At 30.9% G+C, this 19,865-nt stretch overlaps 3 protein-coding genes across 3 annotated transcripts in view; 2 read left to right on the forward strand and 1 right to left on the reverse strand.

Annotated features, from left to right (window-relative positions):
• Positions 1-25: 25 nt before the first annotated feature.
• Positions 26-1,228, reverse strand: LOC119604735 (WD repeat domain-containing protein 83). The gene is made up of 3 exons (XM_037957540.1): positions 1,087-1,228; positions 309-1,031; positions 26-252 (listed from the first exon to the last, which is right to left on the reverse strand). Exons 1-3 carry the CDS (start codon positions 1,160-1,162, stop codon positions 125-127), a joined length of 927 nt encoding a protein of 308 aa, XP_037813468.1. The 5' UTR covers positions 1,163-1,228; the 3' UTR covers positions 26-124.
• Positions 1,229-1,481: 253 nt separating this feature from the next.
• LOC119604736 (conserved oligomeric Golgi complex subunit 5) lies at positions 1,482-4,216 on the forward strand. Its single transcript, XM_037957541.1, has 3 exons — positions 1,482-1,580; positions 1,638-2,250; positions 2,441-4,216. Coding segments are annotated over exons 1-3 (2,286 nt in total). The 5' UTR covers positions 1,482-1,578; the 3' UTR covers positions 4,112-4,216.
• A 692-nt stretch (positions 4,217-4,908) lies between these two features.
• The window catches only part of LOC119604737, a 33,558-nt gene continuing 18,601 nt past the window's right edge, over positions 4,909-19,865 (forward strand). The window contains exons 1-2 of the mRNA XM_037957542.1: positions 4,909-5,866; positions 18,203-18,539. Of these exons, the coding sequence (XP_037813470.1) occupies positions 5,778-5,866; positions 18,203-18,539 (426 nt within the window). The 5' untranslated portion in view covers positions 4,909-5,777. The remainder of the gene's footprint in view (positions 5,867-18,202; positions 18,540-19,865) is intronic.

Genomic DNA, 19,865 nt, shown 5'->3' on the forward strand with positions numbered 1-19,865 from the left:
GAATGGCTTTTTGTAGTATGATTAATGTGACTTCCTTTTTATATTTTTTGAACTTATATCTTAATTTCTTACATATTAGATCATTAGAATACATACATCTAACTATCGTAGTATAATTATAAAATTACAAAACATCCATCGTTTCATTCTCCAATTCCGTTGAGTACACATAAACATCTCTCCGACGCGCAAACATAACTTCATTCAATTTAGGATGTGTAGCTAAAGAATGTACAACACCTCCAGTTTTACCTGTGAAAAAGTACTGTTCAAAATTGTTCTAAAAGGGAACATTTTTCAATACTTACTAATTTCAATATTTTGCAGTATTTTACCCTCTAATAAATCCCAAACAATAGCATCTCCCCCACTGCTTCCCGAGACAATATGAGCATCATTACACATAATGCCACATTCAATATGATAATCATCGCCTTTGCAACCCTTGTACTCAGACAATAAACCGCCAGAATCACAATCCAGCAAACGTACAATATTATCCTGACAAGCGGCCACCAGACATTGTTCATCCCGCGTCATGTTCAAATACGTAATGGGCACTCCCACCTTATCACAAGTGAGTTCTCCCACACGTATATCATAATAACGCACACAACCATCTAAGGAAGCGGTAATAATTTTATTCTCATTACTCAATACCGACGTTATACAATCTTTAGCTTCTCTCATCATTTGAACAGGTTCCAAACGTCTGGTACGTATATCCCAACAAAAGACGGCATTATCGCGTCCTCCCGATATCGCTATAGAGGAGTCTTCATTAAAACACACACATTTAACACCACCAGCATGGCCACGCAAACGTCTTACCGGTGCTCCAGTACTAACATCCCAATAGATGATACTTTTATCTAAACTTGCGGTCACAATGTTACTACTTTCACAACTGCCAGCGGCATCGGTGACTTCATCGGCATGACCGCCGTAGGTTTTTAAAAGTAAGCCAGTTTTATGATTCCATAATTTTAGCTTCTTGTCGGAGCCGCAAGTTAAACAGTAAGAGCCATCGACTGGAAAGGAATTGTTTGTATTTATTTTGATAAATAAAATGTCAAAAAATCTTACCATTATAGCGCACCGCTCTTACGGCGCCTTGTTTACAATCTATTACACGCAGACATTTAAATTCCTGGAATGTCATTATTATTTTAAAATATTTTTATTTTTTTATTAAAATTAATATTTTATTTGTTTACATTTACTTTATGTTAATAATTCCCAGTGAATGTCTAATAAAAACATAAACAATAACAGCTGTGGTTTTAGTACACACTGAGAAAAATTGTGTGTGAGTGGTGTTAGAAATTAAACCAGCTAGATAGCATTTATATAGTATGTATTTTTCGAAAGAAATATATTAATTTTCTTAAAAAACGCCTGCAGGAACTCAAATGCTTAAAGAATTCTTTTGTTATTTGCCGCACTATTTTATTCTAAGTGTGTAAGAACCATCTCTTATTGTTTAATCTGGCAACACTATTATTAGTAATTGTAAACATTTGACGTTGCATCAAAACAGAAAATTGTTGACCGAAAAATTCATAATTTGTAAGAAAAATGTAAGTTTTTTAATTTGTACAATATTTATAGTTATTAACCTTTAGACCATAATTAAGGGTAACACATACCGAATCGCCCAAACCAGATATCAATAATGAGGTTGTGGAGGAGGAGGAAGACATCACAGCCGCATTGGCTGCCATGAATCTTACAATTGGTGATCAAATTCAAGAACTAAGCAAGCGTCTTAATAACATCAATGAAGAGCTGCAACAACAGGTACGTGACAAACATGGGGCCCTACTGCAGCAAGCTACTCACGCCGGACGATTTGATGCGGCTCTAAATACTTTGGCGGATGATGTGCAACGTATACGTAATTCCAGTTATCGTCTAAAGCATCAAGTTGATCATCAATACCAATTAATAGAGAATCAATCGAAAGTTTTAGCACGTCTGCATGAATTATCACATCTTTTGAGATCTTCCAAAACATTGCTGACTTTGACCTCCAAATTAAGGAACACTAAAGATGTTCTTAAGCAGGCGGAGTTGCATTATGAATTGAATGAACTAATTGAAGATCCGGATTTGAAGAAAATCGAATTTGTACAATCGGCAAGGATGTATGTTATAAATTCAAGGCAGAAAATACGCAATTTAACACAAATGCAGTTGGTTACGGGTTTGCAGGAACGGAATGAGCAACAAATTTGTAATGCTTTGAAGGTGAGTTGGACGACTATTAGAAAAGGCATTTGGTTTCGATTTTAAAAACTCAAAATTTCTCTTTTTGTGACCGAAAACCATACTTACAAAATCGTTGATATTTTCCTTCAAAACTCGACATTTTTGTTAGAAAACCTAAAAAAATCTAATTCTGTTAAAACAAGTTATTTTGCCATTCTTATCTTTACAGATCTTTATAAACTTCAATACCCTAGATAACTCTTTAGATAATCTTGTTAAAACGTTCATTTCCGATTTAGAACAATCGCTTAAGGAGTGTTTTGCTGGCAATGATATCTCTATATTAAATAAAAATGAAGCCAATAAAGCAATAACTTCATCACCAAAATCAGCCGCTGCCGCTGGTCATAGAGGTCCAGGAAAAACTCCCCAATTGACAACAACACAAAACTTTCGTGCAAAATTCTGGAAATCTTTACACTGGCTGCTGTACGATGAACTTTATGAGTGCTGTACACAAATACAATTGCTAAAACAGGCTTTAGAAGAAGTCCAACAGTTTGGCACATCGGCCTCCAGTGCTGAACAAACTATAAGTCAACGCTTTTGGCAAGCTATACAGGAACTCTTAAGAAAATCCTTTAAAGAATGTCCTGCCCATATAACACAAACTTTGCAGGAAGGTTTATCTAAGCTGCTTAGTTCTGTACGTGGCCTAGAGCAAAAGGTAAATAATGCATTTTTGTTTGATGACGATTTGTTTACTCCCCTGGAAGTAGGTTATGTTAGTAAATGTGGCGCCAATATGAAAGCCTGTATGGCGGGGGTGGATTTGCCCAACAATGAAACTGTTGATAATTTCATAAGAGTTGCGGCCGCAGAACTAAGTGCTGCTTTAGTGGATACTAGACTCAGTAATGCCATTGCAGCGGTATTTATAGCCTGCGGTAAAGAGTTTTGCACGAAAATTGAGGCCCAAATTAAATTGGGGCCCGATTCGGTGCAAGTTGTAGATCTGCCCAATACCCAGCAAATACAGAATACTTTATTGGCTAATATTTTATACTATTTCAAAGACTCTACCAAACGCATGCTACAGGATTTAGGACAACAATTTGCTAAATCCCAATCTACTGCCAGGGAGGATATTGCCAAGTCATTGGAACAGGCTGATCTATTGATAGGCACTATATTGCAACAAATTATGGATTCTATAGTGTCCACCATTAATATCATCATCTTAAGTATACATCGTGAGCCGGGCTTGAATTCGGAAAAAATTTCCACAGCTGGACCATCAATGTATATGAAAGAATTACAGGAGTTTATAAATCGTTCTTGGACAAATCACATTGCACCCTACGATGACAAGGACATAACATTGAGATGTGGCCAGGAAGTGGCCAAAAGATGTATCGATTTTTTCATACACAATATCAGTATCCTAAGACCTCTAAGTCAAGCGGGTAGGCAGAGATTAAAGAACGATTGTTTGCATATGGAAAACACCCTTAAGCCATTGTGTACCAATCTCTACGAGCTGGGTAATTCGGCTCGTTTACTGCGTGCCATGTCATTCCTTATTGTACAAGATCCCGCGCAATTGATTAAACAAACTATTGGCGCTGATTCCTTAGTACCTTCCTACATTATCTTACTTCTGTTATTTGCTCATGCTGGTCCAGAGCTACAATCACCCCACACCACCGTTAATTGGTCTAATGAACGTTTGATTGAATGGCTGGAGGGTCATACAAATGAACGTGAAAAATTGGAATTGATATCGGGTGCCTTGCAGCGTTACAGGGATGGCGTTAGACGTCGCAAGAGTGAGCAGTATGATGAAGTCTACCCACTAATGGTGGAATATTTCGAGAAAGCTTCAAAAGTCGATGCTTAAAATTAGTTGTTAAGAAATATTATATTTTGTAAAGTTATCTTAAAATTCATTATATAAATACTGTATGAAATGAAAATAAACATTAAACCAAATATTTTATAATATGGTAACACATAATACCTATCTGCTGGTAATACAGTAGCTCACAGCTGATATTGCAGTACATTGCCAATGATATTGTAGTAAAATATAATGGGTAACACAGTATATCATATTGGTAGTGCAGTTAGCACGGTACAACAGTGGCCGATAATGCAATTCTTTTCGAATATTGGAAATTTGCTGAGTTCAGCAAAAAAATTTCCAATAAACGTTATTTTTATATGAACTCAGCAAGTTGCTGAGTTGGTATTGAGAGGCGGGGTATCTCAGCAAAATCGTCCGGTAAGAAATGTATGTATTTTGCTGAGGCCGAATAGCTCATTTTATTAGGGAAAATGGAAATGACGCTACGCTGGCGTGGAATTGATGCAATTTTCTTATTGAACTACTACAAGCGATACGCATATTGAAATTTATCTTTATAAAAGTGTTGAATAATAATAATATATAAATATAATATATAAATTTAAATTCTTTCTACCCACTGTTTTTCAGTATTCTAAGAGTCATTATGGGATTATTTTACCCACATTTTCAGTTCAGCCCTCGTACGGCAAATAATAAAAATAGTTAACATTGTTAGACACTTAGCAGGGCTGTTATTAACAGCAGGCGAAATAAGCCATTTGGAACGATGAGAAATTGAGATAAATCTAGGGGAAAAACAGGCGAAGAGAAATTTCATTTTCATTACGTTCTTGAGTTTCGTTTGAGGCGGTTGTGTGGAAGCGGATAAAAATTTTATTTTGCATTTTTATTTGCTGAAAAAAGTGAAAAATATTCTTTAAAGAAATAAAAAATGAATATGAAAACAAATAAATAAAAAAAATTTGGTGAAAAAACTGAAAAATTAATAAAAAAAAACAATTTGAAAAATAAAAAAAAAACAATAATTTTCAAACAATAAAAATTGCCGCTAAATTGTGTAAGAAAGAAAAAAAACAGCTGAAAAAATATCTATTATATACACACACAAAAGAAAGAAGAATAGAGAAGGAAATAGAAAAAATACAAACAAGGCGAATAACCAGCTGTTAAAGTGGAAAAAAGAAAAGGCAAAAACAGCAGCTCATTTGTTTTTGGAAGAAAAATAAAACAAAACAGAGCAAATAACAAGAAAAAAAACAGACGTAAACAAGTGAGAGTGTATAAGTGAGCGTCACTTTTTGGTGTTGCAAAGAGTAAATTATAAAAAAAGAAAACGAAAAATAAACGTCATTTTGGTATACGTCTCATGAAAAGACGAAAAAAAAAGAATTTATATGAAAAAGTGAAAAACAACAAAACAGAAAAAATATTACAAAATATAAAATTTTATTAAAAAATATAAAAGAAGGAAATAGCAAAGAATTTATAAAAAAATCAATAGCAGTGATACATACAGAAAAATTAATAACCTAAATGTTATTTTTAAACTCATAAACAAAACCATAAAACCAATTAAAAAACCAGAAATATTTAAAAAAAAACACGTGGTTTTCTTATATTCTATAAAAAAGTATTGAAAATCTGAAAGAAGTGTAATTTAATTAAAAAAATAAACTATAATAATAATAAATAAAATATGTCTTCGAACGTTCCTATTAAAACGGAGGAAGTGATTTTGGAAAATGTTGAATATCAAAGTACCGAAGAATTGGAAGAAGAATTACAGTAAGTGTACAGTAGTATAGTCTAAGGAATTTAATACGCAATTTATTGATTTTTTAAATTCTTTATTTTTGAGAAAAATGAAGTCACTTTTTGTTTGTCTATAAAACCAAAAGCATATGTTTGTTGTTTATTTATTTATTTTAAGCAATTTGTTGTTTTACAAATCCATATGTTTTTTCCTCTTATGATTTACCGTCAGTTTTATTTGTCATACGTTTTAAAGCCCCCCCCAAAAAAAATCTGTTTAATCAGCTAAAACATATGGGCTCGATAAGATTTTTATTTAGTTTTTTTTATACCTACAAAAGAAAAAGGGAGAAGGGTAAAAGAAGTATGGCGCAAAATTTTATTGACAGAAAAAAAAAACATTTTGTTTTTGTCGTTTTTGTTTCATTTCCTTAACATTCCTATTAAAAAAAAAACACCCTTACACAGTTGGTCTAACAATATAAATACAATTATTATCTTTCTTTATTTAAATAAATTTAAATATTTGTTTTTAGCTGTGTTTTCCTCTTTCATAATTTCTTCAAAAAAAATCAGCTGCTATTTTTCTTATCACTTTAAAATTCTCATGTTTCTCTTTTTTTGCAGTTGTTTTTGCTAACAGTTTATATTTATTATTTTCGTTTTTGCTTTTCATTGAAACCGTATGATTTGCGTTGTTGTTTTGTTATTGTATAGTTGTTGCTTTTATTTGTATGTGTGTGTGTGTATGTGTTTTTTTCATTTTGAAACAGCTGTACCGGCAAATATCTAACAGCAAAACCAGTCAGTCGCCTGTCATTCGGTTTGCCAACCTTAGACGTTTTTGTCTTATATGGTTTACAATTAAAATACTGCATCTTTTTACAAGTCCCTACAGTATAAGTTGTAAACATGTGTTTTTATTGTTTTTAGTATTATTATTATTTTCGTTGTTCAGTATATTTCTTCTTATTATGAAATTAAAATAAATTTTACTTAAAACAGTTATTTGTTTAGGAAAAGTTGTTATGTAGTTTAATAAATAGATTTGGTAGGTATAAGTCGACTTTATGCAATTCTTGACTTTCATTACTTTTTTCCACTAAACTCTTGAGTTTTTGGATCTTTTACATCATTAGTGAGATTTTCTAGGCCAGATTACACACTGAAGCACAGACTATAAACTAGACTATATTCCACAATATAGTCTAGACTACAGTTCAAACTATAGTCCAGACTATAGACTAGATTACAGTTCAGTCTATAATCCAAGCTGTAGTCCAAACTATAGTCCAGACTGTAGTCCAAACTAAAGTCTAAACTAAAGTCTAGACTGTAGTCCAAACTATAGTCCAAGCTATAGTTCAGACCATAGCCCAGACTAGACTAGTTTATATTCCAGTCTATAATCCAAACTGTAGTCCAGACTGTAGTACAAACTAAAGTCCATGTAGTTCAATCTATAATCCACACTATCTTCCAAAAAATAGTTCAGACTATTGTCCAAACTATAGTCCAGATTATAGACTAGACTATTCTTCAGAACATACTGGATTATGGTCAATCCTATAGTTTAGACTATACTCCTTACTGTAGACTAGACTATACTTCAGACTATAGACTAGACTATAGGCTATACTATAGTCCAGACTATAGATTAGAATATAATCCAGGCTGTGTATTAGAATAAAGTTCAGACTATGGACTAGAATATAGTCAAGACTGTAGAATACACTATAGTCCACACCCTAGACTACAGTTCAGACTAGATATTCCCTTCATTGTACGCAAAAGTCTACTTTGCTACATAGATTAGACTAGTAAACGATTGCCTTAGATTTGTATATTTAGAAACTTTCATTCTATAATAGACACGGATCAAGTTATATAATACATTTTGGTTATAAAAAAAAAATAATATGCACTCATTTACACTTTAAAATGTTTTTAAAACTTTTTAAAAAACTAATATATATTTAAATAAATTATGATATACAAATACATGAATTTGAAACAATTTTCTTATAAACAAACATATGGTTTTTGCATTTTAACACCTAAAAAAAACATATGTTTTTTCCATAATAAACTTTACTGAGCTCTACTACTCCTCATATTGTTCGAATTTTTCTTCGTTTTCTTTGTAGTTTTTTTATTTTCTGTATAAAATACAGACCGGTCTGACGCAAGTGACCTTTGCGTAGCAAATTAAGCTATTTTAGTATTTCATATTCATTAGTTTTTTAGAGTATATTTTATTTTATTTACATATATTATTACGCTATATATGCACACATACATAAATATACTACAATATAATACTTTATTGAAATTGAATTTGATTTCTTTTCTTTATATTAATATTCTTCTTTCTATTTTTGTTATCAGAAAATATTTTATAACATATGATTTGTTTTTATCTGTTTCTGAGTATTTTTGACAATTATTAAAACAGCTGATTTGATTGTTTGATTGGTTGTCTGGGATATTCAAATATTTAAATATTTAATTAAATTTTTAAATGGGATTTAGCATTTAAAATAAAATTATAAACACCAAATGTAATGCAATCCTCTTCCCACCGAACTATCTGCCATAAGAAGGGAAGTATTGCAGGATATCAAAGAATGATATTTAATGATATTCAAACCACCATCAAGTACCTGTCAGTAGTCAGTATTAGTCCGTATGTACATACATATGGCCCAAAACATAGTCTAGACTATAGACTAGAATTTAGACCAGACAATAATCCAAACTATGGACTAAACTACAAATAACGCTATAGACTAGACTGTAGTGCAGATTATAGTCTAGACTACAGACCACAATATATACTATAGCCCAGACTATAGAACATACCATATTCTTTACTATAGACTAGACTGACTATAGTCCAAACTATGGACAAGACTATAGGCAACACTATAGACTAGATTATAGTGCAGATTATAGACTACAATAAAGTATACACTAGACTTTAGTCCAGACAATACTCTATACATAAGTTCAAACTATAAACTAGTATGTCAAGACCATAGACCAGTCCACATTATAGACTAGTCCAGTTTATAGTTCAAAATATAGTCTAGAGTCTAGCCACGATACAAGCTAATTTTTTTCTTCGTTATTGTGGTTGTGGTTCCAATTCTAATCGGGTTGCAATTTTCATAATTTTCGTTAATAGTTCAATGCAAAATCAAATAAAAATTCTCTTTAAAATAACAACAAAAAAATTGCCAGCTCTACAATTTATAAACAAACACACATACACTTGTGTGAACAAAACAAATAATAACAGCTGCTCAGTTTCTCTATTTTTGCAATGTTTTATTCTTCAATTCCACTTGTTTCGCTAAAATCCCATGTGTTTTTATTGCGTTTTAAGAAATATATATGAACAGAACACAACAACAATGGAAATCACTACAAAGAGGAAGAAGTAGAAGAAAAAAAAATATGGTTGCGAACAGTGTTGCCAACATTGGTCAAGCAAAACGCGCGCAAAAAAATTAAAAAGGGGTAAAAAAGCGTAATTTTCTAACTGAAAATGGGTAAAAAAGCACTAACGTTTTTAAGTCAAATATTGTTTATTTTAATAAAAATTGCACATTATTTCGCTCATTTCCTACAAGACTCCAAAATTCGTTTTTTAGAACATTGACTACAAAACAAAACATGCGTCATACTAAAGTCTTTCATCTGTGTGAGTTAGATTTTTAGTAACGTAAGAACTAAAACTAATGTTTGACGAATATTAGATAAATAAGATGAGAAATTTTCAAATTCCTTGATTTGTTTAAAAGTTATTTTAAAAATAGTAAAATGTCATCAAACATTCAAACTGACAGGCACACTACCAACTGGCGAACCGATGTAACCACACCCAAATTGTAAAATTGTGTGAAATATATTTTTTTTGCAAAATCTATATATATTATTTTTAAGTTTATATATCGATACCCATAAAATTTTGTACATAGATTTTGTTTTGTTGGTCAGTTATATCGTCATAAAATTCGGAATAAAGAATTATAATAAAAATCTTTTTATTGCGAGTACAACGATGAAGTAATCATGGAGGCTTTATATATTAGGGATAGGTTCAATTGTGTAAAAAAATTGTATAAAACTTATTTTTTGTCAATTTTCATCGCTGTACTCATATTTTTAAGGGGACCTTAATAGGGAGTAGGGTAGGTTACCGAAAAATCCGAATTAAATTCGGTAGGAAGATTACGTTTGTATAAAAGTTGTTTATTTCGAATTTCTCCGCTATACTCGTATTTTTAAGTCAGTAAAGAGCGTTAAAATCAATTTTTGAAGGTGACCATATGTGGGGGTAGGGTCAATTATGGACCGATTGCCGTAAAATTTGCTAGAGAGATTTTGGCTTATATAAAACATATTTATGTCGAATATTTTTAAGTCGGTAATGAGTATTAATGTCATTTGGTAGAGAAATTTTGATGCATATAAAAGTTACTTATGTTGAATTTCAACGCTGCACTCATAGGGAGACCTTATTTGGGGGTAAGGTCAGTTATGGACCAATTCCCATAAAATTTGGTAGAGACATTTTGCCTTATATAAAACTTATTTATGCCGAATTTCATCGCTATACTCGTATTTTTTAAGTCAGTAATGACCGTTTAAATCATTTTCTGAAGGAGACCTTATATGGGGGTAGGCTCAATTATAGACCTATTGCTATAAAATTTAGTAGAGATTTTGGCTTATATAAAACTTACTTATGTTGAATTTCATCGCTATACTCGTATGGGGGGTAGGGTCAATTTTGGACCGATTCCCATAAAATTTGGTACAGAGATTTTGACGCATATAAGACTTATTTATTAGATCGGCTTAGAATTTAATAAGGACCCAAAATATATATACTTTTGTGGGTCTACGACCAATATTTCGATGTGTTACAAACGGAGTGACAAAATCAATATACCCCACTCATCTTTTTTGATGGTGGGTATAAAAAGCACTAAATGCACTGTCATAAAATTAGAAAGCACCACTGTAGTGCCTTTTTGAAAAAAGGCACCATGAGCAAAATTTTCCGCGTTTGGCACACCAAAAGGCACCGCAAATAGTGCTAAAAGCACTAAGTTGGCAACACTGGTTGCGAACTTTGAAATACTGGTTGCTATGTTGTTGTTGTATTTTTAACTATTGGCATTTCCGTTTCCCCACAGTGTTTTATATTAAGAGAAACAACGTTGGCGTCGTTAACTTTCCATTTAACATAGAGTACTAGAGAGTAGTTTCTTTTTGATTATGTTGTTTACATACTAAAAGAGAACAACAGCAGCCAAAACCAAATTATGGCAACAATATTTTTTACCACGGCAAATTTTACACATATGGAAATAAGGCGAATTTATTTTGCAAATGTGTAGATATTTTGCAAAACAAAAAAGAGCGTCATTGTCGTTGCTGTTGTTTGTTTTTATTATTGCTGTATTTTTTTTATTTAACAATATTGAATGACAGCGACAGTGTAATGCACTTAAAGTGGAGCTTATTGTCTGGCGTACAGACTGACGACAACGACAAAGACTAGTTAAGTTTTTTTTGTTTGTTTTTTTTTTCATTTTGCCATTTAAATTTTTTTCTTTAGCCGGTTGACTTGGTTGACTGGCTGTTTGCCTGGTGGCTGTACATTTAATTTCAGATTGTTTTTGTTTTTTTTTTTTGCTTAGATTTTGTTGTATGTAGTTGTTTTACAATCTGTGCTGGCTGGCAAATGAAAAATTTTATTCAATGAAAATCTACCATTACGTATTATTTACCTTGTAGATATTTGAGAAAAAATTAAGTTTTTTTTTAATATTTTGGGTACTGTAAGTGTGTTTTTCGTTGAAGGCTGGAAGAAAAATATGTATGTACCTATTTAGTTTTAATTATAACTTTTATAGGTATTACAATGCGAATGTAGATAGATAGATAGATGGATAGATAGAAAGATAGATAGATAGATAGATAGATAGATAGATAGATAGATAGATAGATAGATAGATAGATAGATAGATAGATAGATAGATAGATAGATAGATAGATAGATAGATAGATAGATAGATAGATAGATAGATAGATAGATAGATAGATAGATAGATAGATAGATAGATAGATAGATAGATAGATAGATAGATAGATAGATAGATAGATAGATAGATAGATAGATAGATAGATAGATAGATAGATAGATAGATAGATAGATAGAGTTAGATATGTAGTAGATAGATAGATAGTAGATAGATGATAGATAGATAGATAGATAGATAGATAGATAGATAGATAGATAGATAGATAGATAGATAGATAGATAGATAGATAGATAGATAGATAGATAGATAGATAGATAGATAGATAGATAGATAGATAGATAGATAGATAGATAGATAGATAGATAGATAGATAGATAGATAGATAGATAGATAGGTATATAGGTAGATAGATGGATAGATAGATAGATAGACAGATAGATAGATAGATAGATAGATAGATAGATAGATAGATAGATAGATAGATAGATAGATAGATAGATATAGATATATATATATAGATAGATAGATAGATAGATAGATAGATAGATAGATAGATAGATAGATAGATAGATAGATAGATAGATAGATAGATAGATAGATAGATAGATAGATAGATAGATAGATAGATAGATAGATATAGATAGATAGATAGATAGATAGATAGATAGATAGATAGATAGATAGGTAGATAGATAGATAGATAGATAGATAGATAGATAGATAGATAGATAGATAGATATATTGACTGATTGAAAAAATAAATTTTTAGAAATATGTAATTTCAATTACACTTACCACAGTGAAGGGTATACAATATTCTGCATAGCCGTACTGTTTTTTTTATTAATTCCATGTTCTCTTTTCTGTTATTGATTGAATTTTATATTTGAGGTTATTGCAATGTTTGTGGGATTTGGTTTGAGGTAGGTTTGAAAAGACAATAACATGATTTAAACTTTCTTTTAATTTATTAAATTTAAATAGCTACGTAGGTATTACTAATTAAATTAAATTTCAAAACTATATTCCTCCCTACTACTTTTTGTTATTATTTTTTTTGCAGCCATTACATTTACATGTGTTTAATTATTACGCAAACTATTACATAATGTCTTGTTTTTGTTGTGTTTTATATTTAAAACTTATTTTTATATGGCGCCAACTTTTAGCACACACATGATGTGAAAGAAAACACCCTACTAACACTCTTCTCCACTACATGTGTATAATCGTTGCAAACACTTTTTGTTCTCCTTTTATTTAAATTCTTTAGTATTACACAGACATCCGCCTCCTCCTACCTCCTTTGTTCATCATTCTTTCTCACAATACAATATTAACAGTTATCTCATGCAAAATATAAAAATAAATGACACTAACACTGTAATAAATTTAGAAAAAACATGCCTGCATAGTTGTGTTGATGTTTATTACAATTGAGAAGGGTTATTGGTTGGGAAGGGGATGTAGGGTGGAGATATTTTGTTTTATTTATTTTTTATAAAATTGGCGCCCTCTCTCTCTAATCATATGTTTTTTGTTTGTTGTTGAGGTTAGTCTAAATCAAAACAAACCTATTCAGCTGTTTAAAAAAATAACAAATAATTGGAACATTTTTATATGATCTGAAAAATAGCCCTAAAAAGAGACTCTTTTTAGGGCTATTTTTTTTATGCCAATTTATTGGCGTTGTTAAGTTAAAACTACAGCTGAATTTATAAAATTTTTTAAATAAATGTAGAATAAAATTTGTTAATCCTTTACTAAACATTTTCAATTTTGTCAACCCAGTTCTCCATGCAAATATGCAGCAGTAATTGTCAGCAGTAGGTGAAGGTTGCAAAAGACAACTTTGTGTTGTTTTATTATAATTTCCAATAGTATGTTGGTTGGTTAGTTAGCATTAAGGATATAATATATGTACATATCTATAATATGTAAAAAAAATGTGGTTGTCAGAGTATATATTGAGTGGAAAATGTTTAAAAATACATTATTCGTTTTTTATCCTTTTTATTTTAAATAAATATCTAGAGTATTAGGTCATATTTGACGTCATCAGCATTGATTTTTCCCGGGGTTTCTTGACCTATTTAGTGTTTTATTCAAGAGAAATGACGTTTGCCCGGTAAATTGCAATTGTAATTGTGTTTTTGTTTTTTATTTTTTTTTTCTCTTGTTTTAATGTAGAAGTTTGTAATGTTGTTGTAAATATAATTACTTAATGGGGACAACAATTGGTAATTGTAAAAGTGGCTATAAAAAGTACAAGTTATACTGAATGATATCCAAGGACCTCACTGAACAGAAGTTTTAAGTAATTTAGAATTGAAATTCAAATGATTTAGGACTGAACAAGAGTTAGAACTGAACAAGATCTAGAACTGAACTAGAATTAAAATACAACTGAACTAGAACTGTACTAGAACTGAACTGAACTAGAACTGAACTACAACTGAACTAGAACTGAACTAGAACTGAACTAGAACTGAACTAGAACTGAACTAGAACTGAACTAGAACTGAACTAGAACTGAACTAGAACTGAACTAGAACTGAACTAGAACTGAACTAGAACTGAACTAGAACTGAACTAGAACTGAACTAGAACTGAACTAGAACTGAACTAGAACTGAACTAGAACTGAACTAGAACTGAACTAGAACTGAACTAGAACTGAACTAGAACTGAACTAGAACTGAACTAGAACTGAACTAGAACTGAACTAGAACTGAACTAGAACTGAACTAGAACTGAACTAGAACTGAACTAGAACTGAACTAGAACTGAACTAGAACTGAACTAGAACTGAACTAGAACTGAACTAGAACTGAACTAGAACTGAACTAGAACTGAACTTGAACTGAACTTGAACTGAAATAGAACTGAACTAGAACTGAACTAGAACTAAACTAGAACTGAACTAGAACTGAACTAGAACTGAACTAGAACTGAACTAGAACTGAACTAGAACTGAACTAGAACTGAAATAGAACTGAACTAGAACTGAACTAGAACTGAACTAGAACTGAACTAGAACTGAACTAGAACTGAACTAGAACTGAACTAGAACTGAACTAGAACTGAACTAGAACTGAACTAGAATTGAACTAGAACTGAACTAGAACTGAACTAGAACTGAACTAGAACTGAACTAGAACTGAACTAGAACTGAACTAGAACTGAACTAGAACTGAACTAGAACTGAACTAGAACTGAACTAGAAACTGAACTAGAACTGAACTAGAACTGAACTAGAACTGAACTAGAATTGAACTAGAACTGAACTAGAACTGAACTAGAACTGAACTGAACTAGAACTGAACTAGAAGTGAACTAGAAGTAAACTAGAACTGAACTAGAACTGAACTAGAACTGAACTAGAACTGAACTAGAACTGAACTAGAACTGAACTAGAACTGAACTAGAACTGAACTAGAACTGAACTAGAACTGAACTAGAACTGAACTAGAACTGAACTAGAACTGAACTAGAACTGAACTTGAACTGAACTAGAACTAAACTAGTACTGAACTAGAACTAAATTAGAAGCGAACTAAAACTGAACTAGAACTCTTTTCTTTTTCTTAAGACCATGTAAAATCGGCAAGTAAAAACTGTGATTACCTTGTACATTCTTATAAAGAAACCTCTTGCTTTTGTTTTGTTACCTTTCTAGTTCCGCTTAGGTTCCAATTATAATCTTCGAAATCTAAAATAAAATAAAACTAAATACAACAATTTTTAATACATATGTATTTATTTCTGTAAGGAAGCTCAGATATAAACTCCAACAACTAGATGGAAAATATGGAAGAACAACAATAAAATATACTCAAAACTTGCCAACAGCCGCAAACATAAGAAGAATCATGCTTCTGCTATTAGTAGGTACGGATGGAAGTAAGAAAAACAAATATAAACAGCCAAACAACCAAATGTAAACAGAAAAAAATATTTGTGCTAGAATGCAATGGAATTTTCATTGGAATGGAATGCAGTTTCATTCACCTTTTAATATGTTGCACACACACATACATACACTGACTGACAGTGTTTTTCATGTTGTTTGTACACATACAAATTGTTATTATATGTCAGCTGCTTTATGTTGTGTTTGCTTATAAAGCTGGTTGGTCTTTCGGTTGGTTGCATGATTGTTTGACTGCAGCAGCATTAGCACCAGGCTAGTGGGGTTTCTGAAATTTTGGTTCATTATTAATGATGACGTTGGATTAGTCGAGTAGTACATATGTTTGGTGATGAATGATGCTGTTTTCTCTTGCCTGCTTTAGCTTTGTTGCCTTGGAATTTGCTTTATTGTGTGTGGGCAATTTTAAGGCGAATATTTTACAAGAAATCAATTCGCCATAAACTGTAACAATGTATTAAAATGAGAGCTTTAAAAGGAAAATATAACAAGAATAGGTATACACAAGATATTCGGAAAACAAACATGATTGTATATAAACTTTTTATTGCACAACACTGCTGCAACATAGTATATTTTAAGAATGTTTGTGAGTGTTACCAGATTTTTTTTAAATATATAGATAGATTAAACATCAAAAAGCAGTAAAAAGTATACCTGGCAAAAACAAAACTACTAAACGACCTTTCCGCAAAAATTTCGAATGATCTAAAAATAAACATTGTAAATTGATGTCTGCTTCGAGAGAAATAGAGAGAAAGACCAACTTCGCTTTGCAACTGCATTAGAAATCTTTATTTTTTTGTTTCTATCATGCAATCAAATTCCTCTTCATCTAACTCAGCACCACCACAATGTATGTATGTGTGTACAAACAGAATAATGCTACAAAACAAATAGAAAATATGTGGTTTTACATAGTCGTCGAGCAGTTCACACGAATCGAAAAAATAATGTTTGGTTCTTTATTAAAAAGGAATGTAGTTTTGCAACTTTTTTAAGCCAACAATAAGCAACAACAACAGTCAGATGCAGACACCGCAGATAATCACTGTAATAAATTGCAACAAATAATAAAAGTTACATTGTAAATTGATTTGAATGGCATAGCTATTTATAGCGAAATTGTATCAATTTTTAATAATTTTTTTAAGGTTTTATAAATGAATTTAGTAGGAACTGGATATCGTTTAAATTTTTTTCTAGTACTGGGGAAGTTTTATCTAGAATTATGTTAAATAATAATTTTAATACTTAATTTTTTGGTTGCTGCACCAAATAAATAAATAGTCTCTATTCTGGTCTATAGTCTTTTGAATAATGTGGTCTATAGTCTGGTATTTAGTCTAGTCTATAGCCTAGTCTTTAGTCTAGTCAATAGTCTAGCCTATAGTCTAGTCTAGTCTATAGTCTAGTCTATAGTATAAATTCTAGTCTATAGTATAAAGTCTAGTCTATAGTGCAGTCTATAGTCTAGTGTATAGTTTAGTCAAGTCTACAGTTTAGTCTATAGTCTAATCTATAGTCTAGTCTATAATGCTGTCTATATTCTTGACGATAGTCTTTACTATAGTCTTGTGAATAATATGTTCTGTTAATTTTTTGGTTGCTGCACCAAATAAATAAATAGTCTCTATTCTGGTCTATAGTCTTTTGAATAATGTGGTCTATAGTCTGGTATTTAGTCTAGTTTATAGCCTAGTCAATGGTCTAGTCAATAGTCTAGTCAATAGTCTAGTCAATAGTCTAGCCTATAGTCTAGTCTATAGTATAGTCTATAGTCTAGTCTATAGTATAAAGTCTAGTCTATAGTGCAGTCTATAGTCTAGTGTATAGTTTAGTCAAGTCTACAGTTTAGTCTATAGTCTAATCTATAGTCTAGTCTATAATGCTGTCTATATTCTTGACTATAGTCTTGTGAATAATATGGTCTGTAGTCTAGTCTAGGCAGGTTTATAGTATAGTCTGCAGTCTAGTATAATGTAATCTATAATCCCGTGTATAATCTAGTCTGTAGTATGTTGTGTAGTCTAGTTTATAATCGGAATTGTAGTCTAGTCTATAGTCTGGTCCATAATTTGGATTATAGTCTAATCTTTTATCCAGTCTATAGACATGATTTTCCTAAATAGTCTGGTCTATAAACTAGTCTATAGTCTGGGCAATGATATATTCTGTACTCTAGTCTATATAATCGACGTGTATAATCGACGAAATCTCGACTATATATTTTTCAATGGCCTAGTCTATACACTGATCTTAGCTTTGATCAAACTTATACTTCAATCTTAGTCTTAATTTAGGACAAATAGTACCTTTTGTTCAATTTAATTTCAAATGTACTTAAAATATATATTTTGTTTTTTTTTTTTACTCTCAGATTACAACTAGATGACTCTGGAGGAGAATCCTATATAATACCGGGCGACGGTCAAGCATACGAAGAAACACACACAACTATTAAATCACGTCAACGTCTTAACAGCAATTCAATGTCATCGACAACCGGAGGAGGTAATAGTATGAGTGGTACAAAATTAGCATGCGGTACACTGCCACCGCCACCGCCCATTAACAAGACCACAATTGAAAATGAAAAACGTATGCGACGTGAAATCGCTAACAGTAACGAACGGAGACGTATGCAAAGTATTAATGCCGGTTTTCAAAATTTACGTTTATTACTACCACGTCATGAAGGTGAAAAATTGAGTAAGGTAAGTGTGTTGACAAATTAATTAAATATATGTAGTTTAACAATACTCACACGATTTGTGTGTTAAGAAGTTAATATTTATTTAGAAGTTTGTGGCGGCAATAAAAGAAAATTATAAAATACAAGTCCTTGATGTTGCCGGAAAACTCTTAAATGAATATTATCAGATTTATTAGTCCTTGATAATTGTTTATGAATTAAAATCTGTGCTAAATCATATGGTTATTCATACACATATAAAAATATTTATGCAATATTCAGCCGCTGGTTGTTGCTACTACTACGACTTCGTATACTACGTCACGCATTTATAAAGTGTAGACGAGGTACTTGAATTTTTATTCATAATTTTGCTGCAACATGTATGTATGTGTGTATATATGTAGGTAAATATTTCAAGTATTTTTGTTCTCTTTTTCATTTATACTTTGCTACAATCTTTGTCAGTAACTTAAAAACTTATACAAGAACACACATTGAAGGACACAAAGTTAAAAATAAAAAAAAAGTTTAAACAAAATATGATATACTATTCCCAAGTTGCTTCAGACATGTGTGAGCTTATACGTTTCTTTTCAATGCTTAATGTTTTTGAAAATACTGCATCTGAAAAACTGATCCAACCGCCTTTTATCATGTGCTGCATGTTTCATTTCAAGCTTTTGTTGATTTTTGTGTGTAAACAATATTGTCGTAGGTCGAAATTACCTAAAGATTTTTAATCATATTAATGTTTAAACTCTGATGTCTGAAGGCTTTTTAATTATTATTTAGTTTGCTGTTTATTTATACATATTTCGTTTTTTAGTGTTAAATTTTTATAAACTAAAAATTATTTCAATACAAACCAATTTTAAAGGAGTTTTATATTGTACAAATTTTTATGTCAAGATAAACAATTTTCTAATGAAATTTTCCTGTCAAGACAAAAATATTTCTAAAGAAATGTCTGCAACAATTTTCTAAAGAAATTTTATGTCAAGACAAAACATTTTCTAAAGAAATTTTATGTCAAGACAAAACATTTTCTAAAGAAATTTTATGTCAATGTCAAAAATTTTCTAAAGATATTTTATGTCAATACAAAAAATTTTCTAAAGAAATTTTATGTCAATATCAAAAATGTTCTAAAGAAATTTTATGTCAATATCAAAAATGTTCTAAAGAAATTTTATGTCAAGACAAAAAATTCTCTGAAGAAATTTTATGTCAGGAAAAAAATTTCTAAAGAAATGTTATGTCAAGACAAATAATTTTCTAAAGAAATTGTATGTCAAGACAAAAAATTTTCTAAAGAAATTTTATGTCAAGACAAAAAATTTTCTAA

Source organism: Lucilia sericata, unplaced genomic scaffold (genome assembly GCF_015586225.1).
Source record: "Lucilia sericata isolate MDLA Ls3-8-SP2 unplaced genomic scaffold, ASM1558622v1 Contig000422F_arrow, whole genome shotgun sequence".
Taxonomy (NCBI): Eukaryota; Metazoa; Arthropoda; class Insecta; order Diptera; family Calliphoridae; genus Lucilia; species Lucilia sericata.

Excerpts from the sequence above, each read along its gene's own strand:
- LOC119604735 (XM_037957540.1), bottom strand. The coding sequence starts at position 1,162 with ATGACATTCCAGGAATTTAAATGTCTGCGTGTAATAGATTGTAAACAA. Across the intron at positions 1,032-1,086 it reads AAGAGCGGTGCGCTATAATG|TCGATGGCTCTTACTGTTTA; the intron begins GTAAGATTTTTT and ends ATTCCTTTCCAG. Across the intron at positions 253-308 it reads ACTGCAAAATATTGAAATTA|GTAAAACTGGAGGTGTTGTA; the intron begins GTAAGTATTGAA and ends ACTTTTTCACAG.
- LOC119604736 (XM_037957541.1), top strand. Across the intron at positions 2,251-2,440 it reads AAATTTGTAATGCTTTGAAG|ATCTTTATAAACTTCAATAC; the intron begins GTGAGTTGGACG and ends TTATCTTTACAG.